This window comes from Salvelinus alpinus, chromosome 1, assembly GCF_045679555.1.
Source record: "Salvelinus alpinus chromosome 1, SLU_Salpinus.1, whole genome shotgun sequence".
NCBI lineage: Eukaryota > Metazoa > Chordata > Actinopteri > Salmoniformes > Salmonidae > Salvelinus > Salvelinus alpinus.
In genome coordinates, this window is record NC_092086.1 from 49,326,241 (window position 1) to 49,347,423 (window position 21,183).

A 21,183-nucleotide genomic window follows, 5' to 3' on the forward strand; every position below is an offset into this window, starting at 1 on the left:
GATAAGTGCTACTGCTAACCTTCCTGTGGTGTTTCTGCTCTCTGTGGGGTCCCTTCCAGAACCAGGCAGAGGCGCACTATAAGGGGCATAAACATTCCCGGAAGCTGAAAGCCATGGAGACCCAGAAGAACCGTCAGCGTCGACTTGGGGAAGCTACGACCACAGGCAGGGAGAGAGACCGGGAACGAGACCGAGAACGGGACAGGGAGAGGGCTAAGACTGCTGCAACTGTTACACTTCCCACTGAGACCCTCCCCGCACTCATGGACACAGGCCCGATGGAGGCAACGAGTAAGTTGACTGATAGTGAGAGGGAGAAAAGGGAAGAACAGAAAACCTATCTATATTCACTCTGTGTAGTTGATCGTTCTTTCAATTTTTCTTTCCTTTTTCTGTTGATGTTTTCTGCTTTTCCCCTTTGCTCACTTATCTTCCCCATCCCTCTCTTTCCCCCTTTACTCTTCTCCATCCTACCTCTTATCCATCTACTTTCTTTCCATCACTTTCCACCCCTAATCCCTTTTTCTTCCTTTCATCTGTCTCCTCTCCTCCCATTTCTCTCCGGTCCTCCCATCTTCCTCCTCCTCTATCCCTCTCCCTTCATCTCATCCCTTTCCCTCCATCACTCTCTCATCTCTTCCGGTACTTTGTCATTATTATTTATTGATGCTATCCTGTCCCTCCCTCCCTCCCTCCCTCCCTCCCTCCCTCCCTCCCTCCCTCCCTCTCTCTCTCTCTCTCTCTCTCTCTCTCTCTCTTTCGCTCTCTCTCTCTTTCTCTCTCTCTCTCTTTCTCCCTCCCTCCCTCCCTCCCTCCCTCCCTCCCTCCCTCCCTCCCTCCCTCCCTCCCTCCCTCCCTCCCTCCTCTCTACTGTGTTATTTAATGTCTGCTGTTTAAAGTCTAACAACAGGAGGGCCTGTCCCACACATACACCATGATCAGGAACATGGGTATGAGAGGATAGGACGGCGGTGCCTCCAAACATCCAATCGTAACCCCCAGTGGTCCCCAGGTCCCTCCCAGCTGGGCCTTATATCCAATCTGTCCCCCGTGGTGGTGGTGGATGGTGGCTCTGAGCCCGGGGGATTGTTTGCTTACCCCCAACTTTCTCAATTTACTTTCCCTGCACCCTTCCCCTCTGTTTGCCATGCTTGTAGAGAAAGGCTTGGTCCCTGTACAGAAGTTCCTAAAGAGTTCTGTGAAGTCAAGGAATGATCTGACTGCAGCACACTTATATAAGCTGTGTCCCAAATGGCACCCTATTCTCTATGTAGTGCACTATTTTTGACTGGTCAAAAGTAGCACACCACATAGGGAATAGGGTGCTATTTGGGACGCATAAGTACACTTTGTGACATGAGAGAAATTCCCCACAATGGACCTGACTAGACTATGGATGTATCTCCTGAGTCTGGGACCAATACAATGAAATGTAGTGGTAGTCTTTTGATGAAGTCAGTAGAGAGCGTCCATTACTTTACATGATTGATCTCATTTAGGTTCAGTAGCCCTGTTTATCCATCTGCAGCGATGGGACTCGAGGATATGTCTGCTAGACTAGTTTCCTCCTCTATCCTGTATATCCCTCCTTCATCCCTCTCTCCCTCCATCTATCCCTCCACCACTCTGGCCTGAAACATATTACTGTAAGACCTGAGTTTCAAACTAATTTCTTTCTGATGCTAGAGGGAATATTAGTGAGGAGAGATAGGAAGGTATCAGGGTGAAGTGAGGTGTGGGTTGGGAGAGAGTCTACACTTTCCTTTCCCCCAGCACTCACTGACTGACTCACTCTCTCTCCCTCTGAGAGGAGAAACTGGACAAAGGACTGGGAGCGAGATAACGCTCTCTCTCATCAAATCTCATTTTAATATTCTGTCGTCGTAGAGCATGGTCTGAAAGGGGGGGATGCAGCGGCTGGGACGAAAAGAGTAGAAAATGAGAGATAAGATGAAATGAATGAAAGGTAGAGTGAGAGATGGGGTAGAGGAGAGGGGGAGCAAGAGAGGCGGTGGAAAGAGAAAGTAGATAAGCTGTGCCTGTTTTTTTATGTTGTAAATCATTTTACAGTTCTGAGGCAATTTTGCAAGGAGGTACGCTCTTTAATAAGCCACATTGTGTGATTGGCCCGACGTGAAATTGAAATGTGTCAGAGCGAGCCAGTGGCGGCGAGCGTTACAATGCCAAACTGTAATTGGAGAACACTCAAAATTAACACTGAAATGATCTCTGTCTGTCATCAAACTCAGCATGGCAGGTGCCAATCGGACCAAAATGCCCATGTTGTCGCCCATTGAGAACCAATCAAGGGCTAGATTCCATCATATCCACACTACAGACATTGCCATTGGATGCACTGAGTTGTATTAGTAGAAATCCCATGCAGCTGTGTTACAAGTTAGAACACTGGCATGTGTCATGTAATCTACACCTCGATTAGGCTGATATAAATGATTATTATTATTTTATTGAATGATTTTCCATTTGAGAAGAGAGCGAGAGAGAGAGAGACATCGGCATACTGGTGCCTAGAGACACTGGGACGGCCGGCATCGTCAATGACAACCATCAATCGCCTCAGCGTTTGATTGACTCTTTTGTTGAAGCTGTCTCCAAGGGCAACAGGACTCAGACGCCTCTGTAATGATGAAATATAGTGTGGATTTCCCTTGAGGAAGTTGTCCATTTTCTTTAAGAGTGTCACGGACTAGTGATTCTAGACAAGCTGGTGTGTGTGTGTGTGTGTGTGTGTGTGTGTGTGTGTGTGTGTGTGTGTGTGTGTGTGTGTGTGTGTGTGTGTGTGTGTGTGTGTGTGTGTGTGTGTGTGTGTGTGTGTGTGTGTGTGTGTGTGTGTGTGTGTGTGTGTGTGTGTGCGTATGTGTGGCTTACACACTGCTGGTTTAATGAACATGGTTGTGAGGGCTCACCACTACTCCGCTAGTGTGTGAGCTTGTTTAACAGTCTTCTAATCAGAATATTAATATAGCTACTTGCTCCATGACAACAGTCAGCTCTGTCATGTAGTCAATACTCTCTGACTCTACAGTTTACAGATACTGCACGGTTTACAGTCTGAGCCCTACACACTGATTTAATTGGACTGTTCTGCCTTTCCATGGTCAAATAAGCGAATGACTCGCAACAAGACATCGATTTGAACATCGATTCTTGGCAGGAGAGGGATTTGTAGCCCTCCACTCCTCAGACAGTGTGGGGCTCTTCACTGCCAATACACTGGCCTTAGAGCTGACAGCCAGCGTTGAGGTGACAGTCACTTCAGTCAGTCAGTCAGGGAACATTTGGAATGAGTGAGGAGGACACTGACTGACAGATGGTGTTGCCCAAAGGGAATCCTTGTGCTTACCCAAAGATGTATCTGTGTCGTGCTACTCTGCAACATCACTGCCATGGTCGTTTTTCTTTTTAAGACATTTGAGGTCTAGGAGGTAAGGATACTATTTGATTTTGAGTTGTTGGACATTTCAAAGTCATGCTGTATCATGTTTTATATCTATCTGTATAATGTGCACCAATGTGGGAAGAACTTACCAGAAGTTCCTACAGAGTTAGTCCTTATACAGTATTTATAGAGCCCCTCAGTGGAGGTGTCGTAATACCCATAAAACCTAGTGGTCAAACAGGGAAATGGTTCCAATCGTTTTTCCACCATTCATTTTCCCATAGGGAATTTTGGAAACACTTAAAATAAGCGCTGTGTTTCGTGTAGGCTTACCCTGACGTGACGTTTTGATAACCATGTAAATCTCTCACGGACAAGCGGACATAACACCTTGTATTCAGGACATAAAGCTAATTTCTTTGCCACATGTTTTGCAGTTTTACTTTAGTGCCTTATTGCAAACAGGATGCATGTTTTGGAATATTTTTATTCTGTACAGGCTTCCTTCTTTCCACTCTGTCATTTAGTATTGTGGAGTAACTACAATTTTGTTGATCCATCCTCAGTTTTCTCCGATCACAGCCATTAAACTCTGTAACTGTTTTAATCTCACCATTGGATTCCTGGTGAAATCCCTGAGCGGTTTCCTTCCTCTCCGGCAACTGAGTTAGGACGGACACCTGCATCTTTGTAGTAACTGGAATGGGACCTTACAGAGATGAGGTAGTCATTAAAAAATCATGTTAAAGACTATTATTGCACACAGAGTGAATCCATGCAACTTATTACGTGACTTGTTAAGCACATTTTTACTCCTGAACTTATTTAGGCTTGTCATAACAAAGGGGTTGAATACTTATTGACTCAAGACATTTGAACTTTTCATTTTGAATGAATTTGTAAACATATGGAAAAAAATTATTCAACTTAGAAACGATGGGGTATTGTGACACAAAATCTCAATTTAATCCATTTTAAATTCAGGCTGTAACACAACAAAATGTGGAAAAGTCAAGGGTGTGAATACTTTCTGAAGGCACTTTAAGTGAACACCGATATGATACCTTAAACATTCTTGCTCAGAATAAAACCCTTCATGAGTTTAAGGCGTCTGAGGAGAGACTTACTCCCACAATCCTCTGTCCTCCTCTCTGGGCCTCCTGCTAAATCCATTGATCGCTATCCATCCCCTCCAGAGTCTTCTCGGGTGGCCCGATCTTTGTCTTTCACAGAAGCCCAGGATCATACCAATCCCCTGCTGGAGGGGGGACCTGAATCTCCCAGGGTTCAGTCTCGCATTACATTACAGAGAGGAAGGATTGTCTAATCTCAGCCTTCTAGGGTTCCTTCTCCTCCGGAAGGAGAACGATAAGGAAGAGTCCTTATCTCCATGATGAATTTACTCTGGGATTTAGAAGAGAAAATCAATGGGGCCAGTAGGATTGTGGAGGGTGTTTGAGAGGGTGCTTCAGTTCGGCTGGCGCCTATACGAACTCGGCTAGCCGAACTGAACGAGTGTTCTCGCAAACTCCCTTAAAAGGCCTTCGCTTTAAAAACGAGAAATAACGGCAATAGTACTGTTTTTCCATTTTGAGATGACGTAGCCAGTATGCACTTCCTCAAAATAGTCAGAATTAATCTAAGATGACTCAAGAAGTCTGTCATTCATTTTTACGTTTTTGCCGAAGAGATCTTAGTCACGCAATTTTACATCTAACTAATATGTTTGGTGCAGTATTTTTCTATGGAACATTTGCATGAAAACGAGTCGTCTCTCGTTGAATGACAACAAAGACTTTATTAAAGGATCCCTACTGTTGAACAATCACAGATGAAGGGGCGTAGATTCCGGCTCCGACCTTTGGCTTGCCTCCAGAAAATAAATTCTGTGCCTGAACAGCCGAAAAACCCCTCACCGAAGTCCAAAACATCACAAAATGTCGTCATAATATATGTGTGTGTGTGTGTGTGTGCGCGCGTACGTGCGTGCGTAATGGAGCTCCAGTGACTTATGGGCTGGGCTCGGCAGTCAATGCATTTGTTTAAATTGACTGAGCCCTAGGACCTTCAGTTGATATTTGAAGAGAGATAGATAGAGAGAGACAGAGCGAGAAAGAGAGAGAGAGAGAGAATCTACCCTGTGTTAGTCTAGTCTGTCCCTCCGTGTTAATAACAAAGGCTGATAGTATAGCTGAAATGCCACAAAGCTAACACATGAAATGCATTGGTAAATGCTCATTCCAATGTTCAAACGCTTCACGGTCATTTGTAGATAAATGACTGAACAGAAAGGAGCAAATTCTCCAAGTTCGCCTCAAATGAGAACAACCATTATTTAATGTCACTTTTCACTCACAAATGTATTGCTTGCAATTCTGCTTTTACAATCTGTTTCCATAATCTATAAACATGTTCTGTAATATGAAGCGTTTGAAGGCAGTACATTGGAATGAGCATTTACCAATGCATTTCATGTGTTAGCATTTCAGCTATACTATCGGCATTTGTTTTTAACCCCGAGGTGCAGACTTAATTAACACAGCAACTGTAGACCTCGGTGGCTTTGTTCAGGCATTAAGCTCTTCACTCTTCCGTAACCACCAGTGTAGTGTTCAGTGACTGACCACTGCCTCCTCTCCTTCCCCTCCCCAGATCTGCTGCCTGCTGACCTGGAGCGAGTGGTGAATTGTGAGGCTGTGAAGCTGGGCAAAAGCCCCGGCAGCAGCAGCTCTGTGATGTTGACCCCTGTATCTGAGGTGTCCTCCATGGAGCTGGCCATCCTGTCCCCCGGGCCCCAGGGAGAGGTGTCCCCCTCCTCACAGGCCTCAGAGAGCGGAGCCTCAGACAACAGTGGCCCCGAGCAAGGCCTAGAGGCCCCTGGAACAGCCCTGGAGGCAGGCAGCCAGCCGGACACTTCCAGCACAGAGGGGGGTGAGGATGACAAGGACCCCAAGAGGATCAAGCCACACCTCCACTGTCCCGTGTGCAAGGTCACGGTCAACTCTACATCCCAGCTGGAGGCACACAACAGTGGTACAAACATGACAGTCTTTGGCGTAGCACACCCCGCAGCCCCCTCAGATAGCATAAGAACACGTCATAAGCCATGATTTATTTATTTTTATTACAGGCTATTAGCTTTAAAACTGAGAAAAAATCAATCTACAGAAAATGTGTAGAATACCAGGAAATTAGCTTTAAAATTGCAATTTTATATATATATACAGTGAGGGAAAAAAGTATTTGATCCCCTGCTGATTTTGTACGTTTGCCCACTGACAAAGAAATTATCAGTCTATAATTTTAATGGTAGGTTTATTTGAACAGTGAGAGACAGAATAACAACAAAAATATCCAGAAAAATGCATGTCAAAAATGTTATAAATTGATTTGCATTTTAATGAGGGAAATAAGTATTTGACCCCTTCTCAATCAAAAAGATTTCTGGCTCCCAGGTGTCTTTCATACAGGTAACGAACGGAGATTAGGAGCACACTCTTAAAGGGAGTGCTCCTAATCTCAGTTTCTTACCTGTATAAAAGATACCTGTCCACAGAAGCAATCAATCAATCAGATTCCAAACTCTCCACCATGGCCAAGACCAAAGAGCTCTCCAAGGATGTCAGGGACAAGATTGTAGACCTACACAAGGCTGGAATGGGCTACAAGACCATCGCCAAGCAGCTTGGTGAGAAGGTGACAACAGTTTCTGTGATTATTCGCAAATGGAAGAAACACAAAAGAACTGTCAATCTCCCTCAGCCTGGGGCTCCATGCAAGATCTCACCTCGTGGAGTTGCAATGATCATGAGAACGGTGAGGAATCAGCCCAGAACTACACAGGAGGATCTTGTCAATGATCTCAAGGCAGCTGGGACCATAGTCATCAAGAAAACAATTGGTAACACACTATGCCGTGAAGGACTGAAATCCTGCAGCGCCCGCAAGGTCCCCCTGCTCAAGAAAGCACATATACATGCCCGTCTGAAGTTTGCCAATGAACATCTGAATGATTCAGAGGACAACTGGGTGAACGTGTTGTGGTCAGATGAGACCAAAATGGAGTTCTTTGGCATCAACCCAACTTGCCGTGTTTGGAGGAGGAGGAATGCTGCCTATGACCCCAAGAAACCATCCCCACCGTCAAACATGGAGGTGGAAACAGTATGCTTTGGGGGTGTTTTTCTGCTAAAGGGACAGGACAACTTCACAGCATCAAAGGGACGATGGACGGGGCCATGTACCGTCAAATCTTGGGTGAAAACCTCCTTCCCTCAGCCAGGGTATTGAAAATGGGTCGTGGATGGGTATTCCAGCATGACAATGACCCAAAACACACGGCCAAGGCAACAAAGGAGTGGCTCAAGAAGAAGCACATTAAGGTCCTGGAGTGGCCTAGCCAGTCTCCAGACCTTAATCCCATAGAAAATCTGTGGAGGGAGCTGAAGGTTCGAGTTGCCAAACGTCAGCCTCGAAACCTTAATGACTTGAAGAAGATCTGCAAAGAGGAGTGGGACAAAATCCCTCCTGAGATGTGTGCAAACCTGGTGGCCAACTACAAGAAACGTCTGACCTCTGTGATTGCCAACAAGGGTTTTGCCACCAAGTACTAAGTCATGTTTTGCAGAGGGGTCAAATACTTATTTCCCTCATTAAAATGCAAATCAATTCATAACATTTTTCACATGCGTTTTTCTGGATTTCTTTGTTGATATTCTGTCTCTCACTGTTCAAATAAACCTACCATTAAAATTATAGACTGATCATTTCTTTGTCAGTGGGCAAACGTACAAAATCAGCAGGGGATCAAATACTTTTTTCCCTCACTGTATATATAGTTGAAGTTGGATGTTTACGTACACCTTAGCCAAATACATTTAAACTCAGTTTTTCACAATTCCTGACATTTAATCCTCGTAAAAAATCCCTGTTTTAGGTCAGTTAGGATCACCACTTTATTTTAAGAATGTGAAATGTCAGAATAATAGTAGAGAGAATGATTTCAGCTTTTATTTCTTTCATCACATTCCCAGTGGGTCAGAAGTTTACATTCACTCAGTAAGTATTTGGTAGCATTGCCTTTAAATTGTTTAACTTGGGTCAAATGTTTCAGGTAGCCTTCCACAAGCTTCCCACAATAAGTTGGGTGAATTTTGGCCCATTCCTCCTGACAGAGCTGGTGTAACTGAGTCAGGTTTGTAGGCCTCCTTGCTCGCACACGCTTTTTCAGTTCTGCCCACAAATTTCCTATGGGATTGAGATCAGGACGTTGTGATGGCCACTCCAATACCTTGACTTTGTTGTCCTTAAGCCATTTTGCCACAACTTTGGAAGTATGCTTGGGGTCATTGTCCATTTGGAAGACCCATTTGCGACCAAGCTTTAACTTCCTGACTGATGTCTTGAGATTTTGCTTCAATATATCCACATAATTGCCCTTCCTCATGATGCCATCTATTTTGTAAAGTGCACCAGCCCCTCCTGCAGCAAAGCACCCCCACAACATGATGCTGCCACCCCGTGCTTCATGGTTGGGGTGGTGTTCTTCGGCTTGCAAGCATCCCCCTTTTTCCTCCAAACATAACGATGGTCATTATGGCCAAAAAGTTATATTTTTGTTTCATCAGACCAGAGGACATTTCTCCAAAAAGTACGATCTTTGTCCCCATGTGTAGTTTCAAACCATAGTCTGGCTTTTATATGGTGGTTTTGGAGCAGTGGCTTCTTCCTTGCTGAGCGGCCTTTCGGGTTATTTCGATATAGGACTCGTTTTACTGTGGATATAGATACTTTTGTACTTGTTTCCTCCAGCATCTTCACAAGGTCCTTTGCTGTTGTTCTGGGATTGATTTGCACTTTTCGCTTCAAAGTACGTTGATCTCCAGGAGACAGAACGCGTCTCCTTCCTGAGCGGTATGACGGCTGCGTGGTCCCATGGTGTTTATACTTGTGTACTATTGTTTGTACAGATGAATGTGGTACCTTCAGGCGTTTGGAAATTGCTCCCAATGATGAACCAGACTTGTGGAGGTCTACAATTCTTTTTCTGAGGTCTTGACTGATTTCTTTTGATTTTCCCATTATGTCAGGCAAAGAGCCCACTGAGTTTGAAGGTAGGCCTTGAAATACATCCACATGTACACTTCCAATTGACACAAATGATGTCAATTAGCAGATCAGAAGCTTCTAAAGCCATGACATAATTTTCTGGAATTTACCAAGCTGTTTAAAGGCACAGTCAACTTAGTGTATATAAACTAATGACCCACTGGAATTGTGATACAGTGAATTATAAGTGAAATAATCTGTCTGTAAACAATTGTTGGAAAAATTACTTGTGTCATGCACAAAGTAGATGTCCTGACCGACTTGCCAAAACTATTGTTTGTTAACAAGAAATGTGTGGAGTGGTTGAAAAACGAATTTTAATGACTCCAACCTAAGTGTATGTAAACTTCCAACTTCAACTGTATATATATACTGTACCTGCTCCAGAGTGTATCTGACATTCTCTTTCTCCCAATCCACTCCTCCAGGTACGAAGCACAAACAAATGCTGGAGGGCCAGAGCGTCCAGCCGCGGCGCCGGGGGAAGATGGCGGGGGCTGGGGGGCGTTCGGCCTGCAAGAGCAAGCGCCTGGGCACAAAGGGCAGCGTGGGGGTGCCCAGCAAGAACTTCCACTGCGAGGTGTGTGAGATCTACGTCAACTCGGAGACCCAGCTCAGCCAGGTGAGGAGGCTCGGGGTCGAGGGGAGGGTGGCAGGGGAGGACTGGGTGTTTCACAGGGTGAGCAGGGTTCAGCAGTGGGGAGAGAAGTGAAACAGCTGGGGTATAATTTTGTGTGTTGACTTCCTGAGTGGATCTGAGGTGATTGGACTGGACAAGATCTGGTTTCATGTTCTTTCACAGTGAGGCCAGTGTGCCACTAGTCTATGTAGAGATCTGACACACTGGGTCTCTTTCCTTCCACCTCCACTAAACGTGTCCTGACAGTGTTCTGAATTGATGGAGCTCAAAATGACCCGAAATAAGCTGGAAAGAGTGGAAAATATTGTGAACGTAGCCATGGGGTATGGGAGATAGACAGGGAGCGATATGACCCTCTGAGCTACTCAGTACTCCTGGCGCTGTTTGCGTGACATGAAAGGTGAGAAGAGGAAACAGAGGGGGTTTGTAGGTAATTTTGCACACCCTGAGAAGTGCTTGATAGAGAGTGCTAACCGAATAAGACTCTCATTCAAATGCCTCTGGTCCTGCAGTGTTTTTGGCTCTGTGTGGGGTTATTAGTTATTTATCCTTTATTTAACCAGAGAAGGTCACATTGAGATTGACATTTATTTTTCAAGTGTATCAAATCAAATGTATTTATATAGCCCTTCTTACATCAGCGGATATCTCAAAGTGCTGTACAGAAACCCAGCCTAAAACTCCAAAAAGCAAGCAATGCAGGTGTAGAAGCACGGTGGCTATTACAGTCTTGAGTCTTCTTGGGTGTGACGCTACAAGCTTGGAACACCTGTATTTGGGGAGTTTCTCTGTCAACTGTGAGACGTCATATAGAAAGGTGTGTGCCTTTCCAAATCAGGTCCAATAAATTTAATTTACTACAGCTGGACTCCAATCAAGTTGTAGAAACATCTCAAGGATGATCAATGGAAACAGGATACACCTGAGCTCAATTTTGAGTCTCATAGCAAAGGGTCTGAATAATTATGTAAATAGGGTATTCATGTTTTTTATTTTTAATACATTATCAAACATTTCTAAAAAAACAGTTTTTGCTTTGTCATTGTGGGATATTGTGTGTAGATTGATCAGGGGAAAAAAATATTTCATCCATTTTAGATTAAGGCTGTAACGTAACAAAATGTGGGAAAAGGGAAGGGGTCTGAATACTTTCTGAATGCACTGTGCCTATGATGTCACTACCTCAGCCCTCCCCCTTTTTTTTCTTTTTTTTTCTTATTTTTTTCCCTTTTTTAAATTTTTTATCCCCTTTTCTCCCCAATTTTCGTGGTATCCAATCGCTAGTAATTACTATCTTGTCTCATCGCTACAACTCCCGTACGGGCTCGGGAGAGACGAAGGTCGAAAGCCATGCGTCCTCCGAAGCACAACCCAACCAAGCCGCACTGCTTCTTAACACAGCGCGCCTCCAACCCGGAAGCCAGCCGCACCAATGTGTCGGAGGAAACACCGTGCACCCGCCCCCCTCGGTTAGCGCGCACTGCGCCCGGCCCGCCACAGGAGTCGCTGGAGCGCGATGAGACAAGGATATCCCTACCGGCCAAACCCTCCCTAACCCGGACGACGCTAAGCCAATTGTGCGTCGCCCCACGGACCTCCCGGTCGCGGCCGGCTGCGACAGAGCCTGGGCGCGAACCCAGAGACTCTGGTGGCGCAGCTAGCACTGCGATGCAGTGCTCTAGACCACTGCGCCACCCGGGAGGCCAGCCCTCCCACTTTTAAAGGTAGCACAGGACACATGATGTAATAACAAACTTATTAACCTGTTATGGCTGCAGCCCGACGCCGGTACACCTATCACAACATCCAGCTCAAGTGCAGGGCGCGAAATTCAAAATCTATTTTTTTTTTATATTTAACTTTCACACATTAACAAGTCCAATACAGCATTTGAAAGATAAACATCTTGTCAATCCAGCCAACATGTCCGATTTTTTTAATGTTTTACAGAGAAAACACCACATATATTTATGTTAGCTCACCACCAAATAAAAAAGAGGACAGACATTTTTCACAGCACAAGTAGGATGCAAGTAGCATGCACAAGCCAACCTAACTAACCTAGAACCAACCTAAATAACCTAGAAAAAACTACCTCAGATGACAGTCCTATAACATGTTACACAATAAATCTATGTTTTGTTCAAAAAATGTGCATATTTTAGCTATAAATCAGTTTTACATTACTGCTACCATCATAGCTACAGTCAGAAATCGCACGGGAGTAGCCAGAGAAAATACAGACACCAACGTCAACTACTAATTACACATCATAAAACATTTCAGAAAAATATATGGTGGATAGCTAATGAAAGACAAAGATCTTGTGAATAGAGCCAATATTTCCGATTTTTGAAGTGTTTTACAGCGAAAACACAATATATCGTTATATTAGCTTACTACAATAGCTAGCACACAGCAGCATTGATTCTAGTCAAACGGTAGCGATAGCACAGTTCGACAGATATATGAAAAAGCATCCCAAATTGGGTCCTTATCTTTGTTGATCTTCCATCAGAATGTTCTCCAAGGGGTCCTTTGTTCAGAACCGTCTTTATTTGGATCCAGAACGAACGATTTCCCTCTTGAATTAGCAAGCACACTGGCCGTGCGGTGCTAACCTCTCCGTCTTGACAAAATTCTTGCGTCGCATCACGTCTAAAGTCCAGAATAAATTTCAATAATATAATTAAACTATATTGAAAAAACATACTTTAGGATGATATTGTGACATGTATCAAATAAAATCGAAGCCGGAGATCATATTCACCTTTAACGAGGGTTTTCCAGGAGCCGAGTCCAGGTCCTACTTCGCGCCCAGAAAAAAAAATAAAGTGCGCAACTCTCACTCCAAGAGGTTGTGTTCAATCCCAGGACGAGATAATCAAGTCATTTCTGCTCTCACTTCCGCATGACACCCAGGGGAAGGCGTATGACGTGTTTCTACAGTCCTAAGTGACATGCCCTTTTATAGACAAGCTCTTGAAGAGAGACATCGATTTTGGAAATCTCACTTCCGGATAGGAAATGGGCTGTAAAAAGAGTTCTGTTCCACTTAGAGAAATAATTCAAACGGTTTTAGAAACTAGAGACTGTTTTCTATCCAATAGTAATAATAATATGCATATTGTACGAGCAAAAATTGAGTAAGAGGCCGTTTGAAAATGGGCACATATTTTCCAGTTTTTCAATACGCCCCCTGCAGCCATAACAAGCTAAATGCTCTTTACACATGTTACAGTAGAAGGTTTACTATTCCTGAGGTGATGCTAGCAGTGGAAATGTGTGTTTGAATTCACCTGGCACAGTGGCAGCGACTGCATTTTGTTACAGTAAAGCCATTCTGAAAAAAGCATTCCCACACTAAGCAGATGTATATCAGATGGTGATTCACTCAGAACTGTCTATTTGAGCCTGTAAGAGCTGTTAGCAGTATGTTAATGCGGGATATTGACGTGTTTATGGTGTGGTAATCTAGGCATATGGTTTTATTGAACTTCTTTCCTAGGCTGTTTCGGGTAATTGCTTCCCTGGTGATGTTTATTCAATCGTACATGCAATCGGATGATGGGATGGTTTTGGAAAGTTTTGCAGCTCTCTGACTAGCTGGTCATGGAAAAGATACAGTATATATGGGCATGTGTAGCAACCTTGCCTAAAACAAGCCTTAGTAGTGTATTCCAATGGCACTGTTAAAACCTCTGATGAACCAGGATTAGCCAGTTGGTAGTAGAACGGAGGAGAGAGAAATAGACGTGCATACTGTAGATAGAGGGAAGTAGTAGTAGTAGGTTTTCTTTGTGGTTTTGTGTCCTCTAAATATTTTTTTCTGATAGTCAACCGTATTGTACACTCAATATACACTGAGTGTACAAAACCTTAAGAACACCTGCTCTTTCCATGACAGACTGACCAGGTGAATCCAGCTGAAAGCTATGATCCCTTATTGATGTCACTTGTTAAACCCACTTCAATCAGTGTAGATGAAGGGGAGGAGACAGGTTAAAGGAGGATTTTTAAGCCTTGAGACATGGATTGTGTATGTGTGCCATCCAGGAATGAGCAAGACAAAATATTTAAGTGCCTTTGAACGGGGTATGATAGTAGGTGCCAGGCACACAGGTTTGAGTGTGTCAAGAACTTCAACACTGCTGGGTTTTTCACACTCAACAGTTTCCTGTGTGTATCAAGAATGGTCCACCACCCAAAGGACATCCAGCCAACTTGACACAACTATGGGAAGCATTGGAGTCAACATGGGCCAGCATCCCTGTGGTACGCTTTCGACACCTTGTGAAGTCCATGCCCTGACAAATTGAGGCTGTTCTGAGGGCAAAAGGGGGTGCAGCTTAATATTAGAATGGTGTTCCTAATGTTTTGTACACTCAGTGTAGATCAGGCATGGTCTACTAGATAAATCCAACATTAATAACTAGATTAGCAGACTAATGTTTCTCCTCTGATCTCCTCAGCACATGAACAGCAGGAGACACAAGGACCGTCTGGCAGGAAAGCCCCCCAAACCCAAGTTCAGTCCCCACAACAAGAGCCAGCCTACCTCCAGCTTATCGGTGAGAAACGGCACACACACACAGGCACACACACACACACACACACACACACACACACACACACACACACACACACACACACACACACACACACACACACACACACACACACACATTACATGAATGTTCATGTAGACACACACGCGCAGTCGCACGCCCGGTTTGAGGTTAATTCAAGTTTAAGACCCATACATTTGGAAAATCCTCTAAGAAAATAATGGCCAATAATGTTCAATCTCTGAATAAAATGTATATTTATCTCCTGAATTGACTGAACTTTAATGGAATTGTTCCCAACCCTGACACACACACACACACACACACACACACACACACACACACACACACACACACACACACACACACACACACACACACACACACACACACACACACACACACACACACACACACACACACACACACACACACACACCTCATTGCTACTCCCTAGGGGGTTGTCTCTCCAGTGAAGCAGCATGCCTGCCTGTATGCCTGTGCTGTCAGAGAGGTTAAGGACACTGCTTTGTGGTAGTGAATGGGTCCCGTGTACCTGAGACATTCAAGGCTGAAGTACCCCCAGCACTACCCCCAGCACTACCCCTACTGACAAAGCCTGCAGCCTGAATCAGCACTCTGTATTAATCACTTTTGTGCTCCTGTCATGTGCGCACCTCCCCTCGAACCTCTCCTTGTCCCCATCTCCTCCGCTCCACCCCACCTCCACATCCCTATTTCTCCCTCCTCTGCATCTCCTCCACCTCCACCTCCCCCTCTCCCCATCCTCCCCCCTGCAGACTGTGAGATGGGCTGGGTATGCAGGCGGGGCCGTGTCTGCCATGAAGAAAATGTTCAGCCAGTACAACCTCACCTCTCTCTCTACTCAGGTGAGTGGCAGGCAGGGACAGGGGAGACGTGGGCTGTCAGGGATACAGCTGGCTTAACCACTGGAACTGGGTAGGTGCAGGGGTACAGCTGGCTTAACCACTGGAACTGGCTAGGTGCAGGGGTACAGCTGGCTTAACCACTGGAACTGGCTAGGTGCAGGGGTACAGCTGGCTTAACCACTGGAACTGGCTAGGTGCAGGGGATTGAACAGCACCAGAAACGAATGCTCTAATGTAAACTTTGTAAAGGGTTTGAAGTTTAAGCATGTCTGTGTGTCTGTGGTTCAGTCTTTTGTCTTGACTGTGTGAGAGTGTTCATAAGGCAAGTACACTAGAGGGACGGGTAGTTGTGGTGAGGGAACGGATATTAGTATGGAGAAATGTACGAGCATGTTTAGCCAAGGTAACAATGTGTGCTAAAAGAGCAATGTTCCCTGGGAAACGTGTTTGCTGAGCAAATGTGTGCTCTACTTTGAGTAAATGTGTGCGCTTCAAGAAATGACATGCACTCTCCGTCTCTGCTCTCCTCTCTCCTTTGCTCTCTCCCCTTCTCCTTCAGACCAAACTGGCCTTCCAGAAGCACCTGACCAAGAGCCTGACCACTGGCTTCCTGCCCAGCCCCCTCACCCAGCCCACCTTGTGCACCATGGCAACCAATCCTCTGGCTCTGCGCCACCCGGCGGGCACCACCTTCTTTCAGACGCCCTTCCTGAGCCCCACCCTGTTCCGGCACGCCCCGGGGCCCCTGAGGGCCACGCACCCCTCCATCATCTTCTCCCCTTATTAATGACACAGTACAGCCCCCCGTCCGTCTGTCCCCCTCTACCAACCCCCTTGCCCTGCCTCCATTACTGTGACCCACATGACGAGGGCCACGCCACGCACAAACTATGCAGACCACAGGAACCGGGATGGAGAGAACAGAGAGAACGAGGATAACAACTGCTCCTGTCATGGAGGACACACCCCGCCTCCTCTCCACCACGCCAAACCGGTCTGCTCCTTCTCCTGTGGTTGGTGGCCTGAGGAACAGGACACACCTCCAGGGACAGACTGGTGCAGCCAGGAGGCCTCTCTCTTACACAGCCATTTCATGGGTCGATTTGGTTTGGATTCTTAATATTATTGTGTAATTTATTAGAGAACAAAAATAGATGTATCTTTTTAGTGTGGTTGCCACAAATAAGGTCCCTTTACATCATGCTACTCCTCAGAACATTGTCTCTATTATTGGTTGGCTTGCTTTTTGTTGTTATGGGTCGATATAGAGGATGCTAGCAGGTGAGCCCAATGCTCTCTGAGCTTGTGACTTTCTTCAGCCATATGTGGAGCTGCAGTCCTACGGACCCAAGTCTATGAGTGGGATCTGTCAGAACTATATCAACTCATATTTTTCCACCAACACCCTTCCACCAAGCCCCTATCTCCCAAACCATTACTGGCCTCTTGTCATTGGAACCCAGAGCTCTCAATTGATGTGTAGAATAGATGATTAAGCCCTTTCTCTCTCTCCATCTCTCTTTCTTTCTCTGTCTCTCTCTCTTTCTTTTTCTCTTTCTCTCTCTCTATGAGTCACAGCCCAACATGGCCTTTCATAATTCATGTTTTACCCTGCATCCCCAGAATTAAGCACTCGTTAAGGTCCTGAAAAGGTCAGCTTGTCAACTTGATTTTGTCTCAAGTTGCAGATCTGCCTCATTAAATATCTTTGCTCTGTAGCAGTGCTGGTGCATTGGTTCTGACTGTCTCTATTTCTTCTGTTGCGGAACAGGCAGCACAAAATCATTTTTAAAAGCCTAGCTGTCTTATATTATAATCTGCCATGGTTCCCTGTATCCCAGTGATTTTATAGTGCTTGATCCCCCAATTGTACTCCCTGAGCCATAGTCCTTAATTTTCTCTTGAGCTATCTCAGCAGGAGCTGATGGGTAGCAGTGAATGACAATTTCCCCTTGCTCAAAAAAACCACTAAGGGGTGGAAATGACTTGATGGGTTTACAATCCTCAATTAAAGGTTTCCACTGCGCAGAGAGATGTGTGGGTGATGGGGGGTGTGAGAACACATTTCCCAGATCACTGATTGGATCATCAGGAATGGAGGGAAAGAAACAAAGCACAGTGCCATGGCAACCACATTAAAAGCACCTTAAAACAGATTTACTTATGAAAGCAATGAAATATGTTCTAGTTTTTTGTTGTTATTCCTGGTGTGATTTTTCATAAACCCATGCCAGTTTGATTTAGCATTTTTTTCAATCACACAAACAATCAACTTATAACGATTCAATTTTTATTGTTGTTATTATCCATGAGACAGGTCTGAATCTAAATCTCAGATCTAGTTACATTTTTAAAGCAATACGTTCAATCAATGTGTCTATGTTTAGAATGGTTATACAGTAGGAGAATATAGGATGTGGGGAGATGGCTTTATCTGATTCTGAACAATGTATCTGTACCTCTACAGAGATGCTCTACAGCCTACCGCACTGTATTTGAAAGGCCAATTCCAAGTGGCCAGTGTTAAGAGTCATTTGAACTGATGGGTTGTTGTGATGCGTTTTTCCTTGATGGTCAATCTCATTCTCATGATGCTTCAGCCCTCTCTCTGTTTTGACATTGCTGGGCTTTCACCTCACAGAGGAGCAAGACACAGCTATTATATGGATTACACAGAACAGCCAGTGTTATTGATGTCGCAAGTGCAGTAGAACACATAATCATATTCCCATACCCCTCTCTCCTAAACAAGTAGACCCACCTTGAAACAAACACTCAATTGCCCCCACCAGACCAGACCCAATACTTGGGTCTCCTGATTTATCCCAACACCAACTGTCTTTGCTGGTTTATTACCAAACCCAACACTTACACCCAACCTGTCTACTTTAGCAACAGCAAAACGGGGGAAATCCTATGCAGTTTTGTTGTTCCCTTCAGTTCAGTCAGTGCAATAGTATTTCCATGTGTGTGACGCAGCAGCTCCACCTGCAGTGAAGACCATGTTATTGCCCTTCTAGATCAAACCCAGCGCTGTCTCTCCTCCATCTTTTTAAATCTCTTTGATTCTGTACATGTTTCTGAGGCCTTTGTCTATGGGAATATTAAACCAAGCCATCAGGTCTCTTTGCCATACCAATGTGATTCTCTCCAGTCACAGTAAGTTACTCAGTGAACCAGCCAGCCTATTGATCTCCAGTGTTCTGTCTGTCTGTCTGTCTGTCTGTCTAACATTACATGGGAACTCTATGGTATTCAGACATTGTAAGGACATTTTTATTAAATAAATACATCTAAATACAAGGCAAATTATCTATGTAGAAAATATAGAGTAAATATAGACATTTTATCAAAGTTGCTATTGTTATCTTTATCTTGATGAAACGCTATCTTATCTGAGGGTAGACTGTTGATGTAGGCTACAGCAGACACACGCTGTACATGGAAAGGAGAAATACTTTGCTTGTTTTTTTCTGTTTGTTTTATTTACATGGTTTTACTGTACTTGTTTTTTAACCTACAAAAGAGACAAATGTTGAATCGAAAAATGGTCGAGTGATTTTTCTTCTTGTTCAACGTTGAACTGAATTATGGAATTGAATTATTAGCGTCACAACACAATAGATGTGGAACAAAAAAATGCCTTTCAGATGTAATTATCCAGTATATCCCAAGAGTGTCAACCACTGGTCAGTTTCTGGCCTTCTCTGGGCTTACAGTTTCAGCTACATGAATACCATACAATCATCCACACAATCAGAGCCTCTCAAACGTCATCACCGTAGAGAAGGGTCATACACTGTACTTGTGGATGAAGTGGAATAATAGCCATACAGAACAGGATTGGAGACGTTTGGATGTAAGATGCCCAGACACGGAATATGACGATCATATAGGAGGACATTGTGGTGTGTCCGTGTCTCTCTTTTTCACTCCTCCATCCCTGTGCACAGCCAAGGGAACCATGGACGGTAGACCAGCCCAGATACAGAGCCCAGTCCTGGGTATAATAAGGGATGTGTCCCATTATTATAGAAAGAGACACCATGGATAAAACAAAGCACTATGATCACATTCTCTTCAATTGCAGTGTGGTGAAATGTCAATTATCTATCAATCTACCAGTGACCCATTTCTTTCAGTAAAGGTACATGTGCTGTATGTAATGGCAGGCTATGAAACTACAAGGCAGCAATGTTGACTGAGGCTACTGCCTGTGAGGTGGGAGGAGCTGGCGTTTCTCAGAACTGAGTTTCCTGGTATAGGATCTGCATATCACTGATGTCAAAGCACAGCTCTCATTTCCCCCTATTTTAGAAGTTAGTCTTCACAGCAGGCATTCAACACTGCATGGGATAAACACATGAAGGCAAATGGAGAAAGGTGTCAGTCCCCATCCGAGTCCTGCCTCATTAGCCCTGTTTATACCTGGTTCCAACCTGCTGCCTTTGTCCTGATCTTGTTCACATTCTGATTGTGCCCACATTTTTTGAGAATTGTAGACAATTAAAAGATGCATTGTGATCTGATTGTGATCAGATCTTATAAGTGTAAACAGACAAGATCAGGATGAAGGGCGCATGTTAACAGCAGGTATAAACAGGGCTATTGTCACAGAAAGGAGTGGCATGCTGAGGAACAACAGTCTGGATGATAATCTGGATTATCTGCACAGTATTCACACCCAGATGGTTTCAGTAGGCAGAGCATCATAACGTCATACTCTGGAGCGGCTCCAGATAATGGAGAGAGATTAGGTTCTGAACAATATCATGGAACGGTACTGGATTCGTGACCACCACCACAGCTCAGCTCAGCGCTGTTCTTCACAGTTTTTCTCTGTCCTTTGTGTACGTAGCAGGTCCTGTGTCATGTGCTCTTATTGTCTGAACTGAAGCCAGAGTCAGTCTCTTGCCATAATAATGCCAATCACCAAAGCCGCATCTGTCTGGAGACTCTTCTGGACTGTAAGGAACTGTAACAAGCATACCATAATGATGTGAATTTTGTTCAATCAGCTTTTAATTTGTTGGCTTCCCATCCATGTCCTTGTTTATTGGAAGGGGAGCCCGTTCTCATAATGTAGTTGGACAGCATTGTTGTTCTCACTACCACTGTAGGTCCTTATGCCAGCTCTCCCCGTGTGAAAACGTTAGGTAAGCACAAACACACCTCTCCCATTGCCAAAACAAGGGAAGGTCAAGTCAAGTGATCATACCCATGTCTGAAGCCAGTGTTGACAGAAGAAACGTGGAACCTTGCCAGACCTCTCCCCAAACCCCTACAATGATCTCTACCTGAATGCTTTGGAGTGACACCCGTATCTTTTGCTGTGGTGGTCAGTCTGTCCCTGGGTCCTCCCTCTCTGTATCAACCCCATAGGGACACGGAGTCAGTTCAGTGTGTATGTCAAGTTATACAGTACATGTCAATATTTATTTTTTACCTTTATTTCTACTCGGCAAGTCAGTTAAGAACAAATTCTTATTAATAACGGCCTAGGAACAGTGGGTTAACTGCCTTGTTCAGGGGCAGAACGACAGATTTTTACCTTGTCAGCTCGGGGATTTAATCTTG

At 44.6% G+C, this 21,183-nt stretch overlaps 1 protein-coding gene across 2 annotated transcripts in view; it reads left to right on the forward strand.

The window, feature by feature from the left end:
- LOC139578791 (zinc finger protein 385C-like) overlaps positions 1 to 19,227 on the forward strand; it is a 221,507-nt gene extending 202,280 nt beyond the window's left edge. For both annotated transcript variants that reach the window (XM_071406811.1, XM_071406819.1), the window contains 6 exons: positions 60 to 291; positions 6,053 to 6,433; positions 9,937 to 10,130; positions 14,621 to 14,719; positions 15,517 to 15,606; positions 16,166 to 19,227. In XM_071406811.1, coding sequence (XP_071262912.1) covers positions 60 to 291; positions 6,053 to 6,433; positions 9,937 to 10,130; positions 14,621 to 14,719; positions 15,517 to 15,606; positions 16,166 to 16,393 — 1,224 coding nt within the window. In that variant the 3' untranslated portion in view covers positions 16,394 to 19,227. The remainder of the gene's footprint in view (positions 1 to 59; positions 292 to 6,052; positions 6,434 to 9,936; positions 10,131 to 14,620; positions 14,720 to 15,516; positions 15,607 to 16,165) is intronic.
- The last annotated feature ends 1,956 nt before the right edge of the window (positions 19,228 to 21,183 follow it).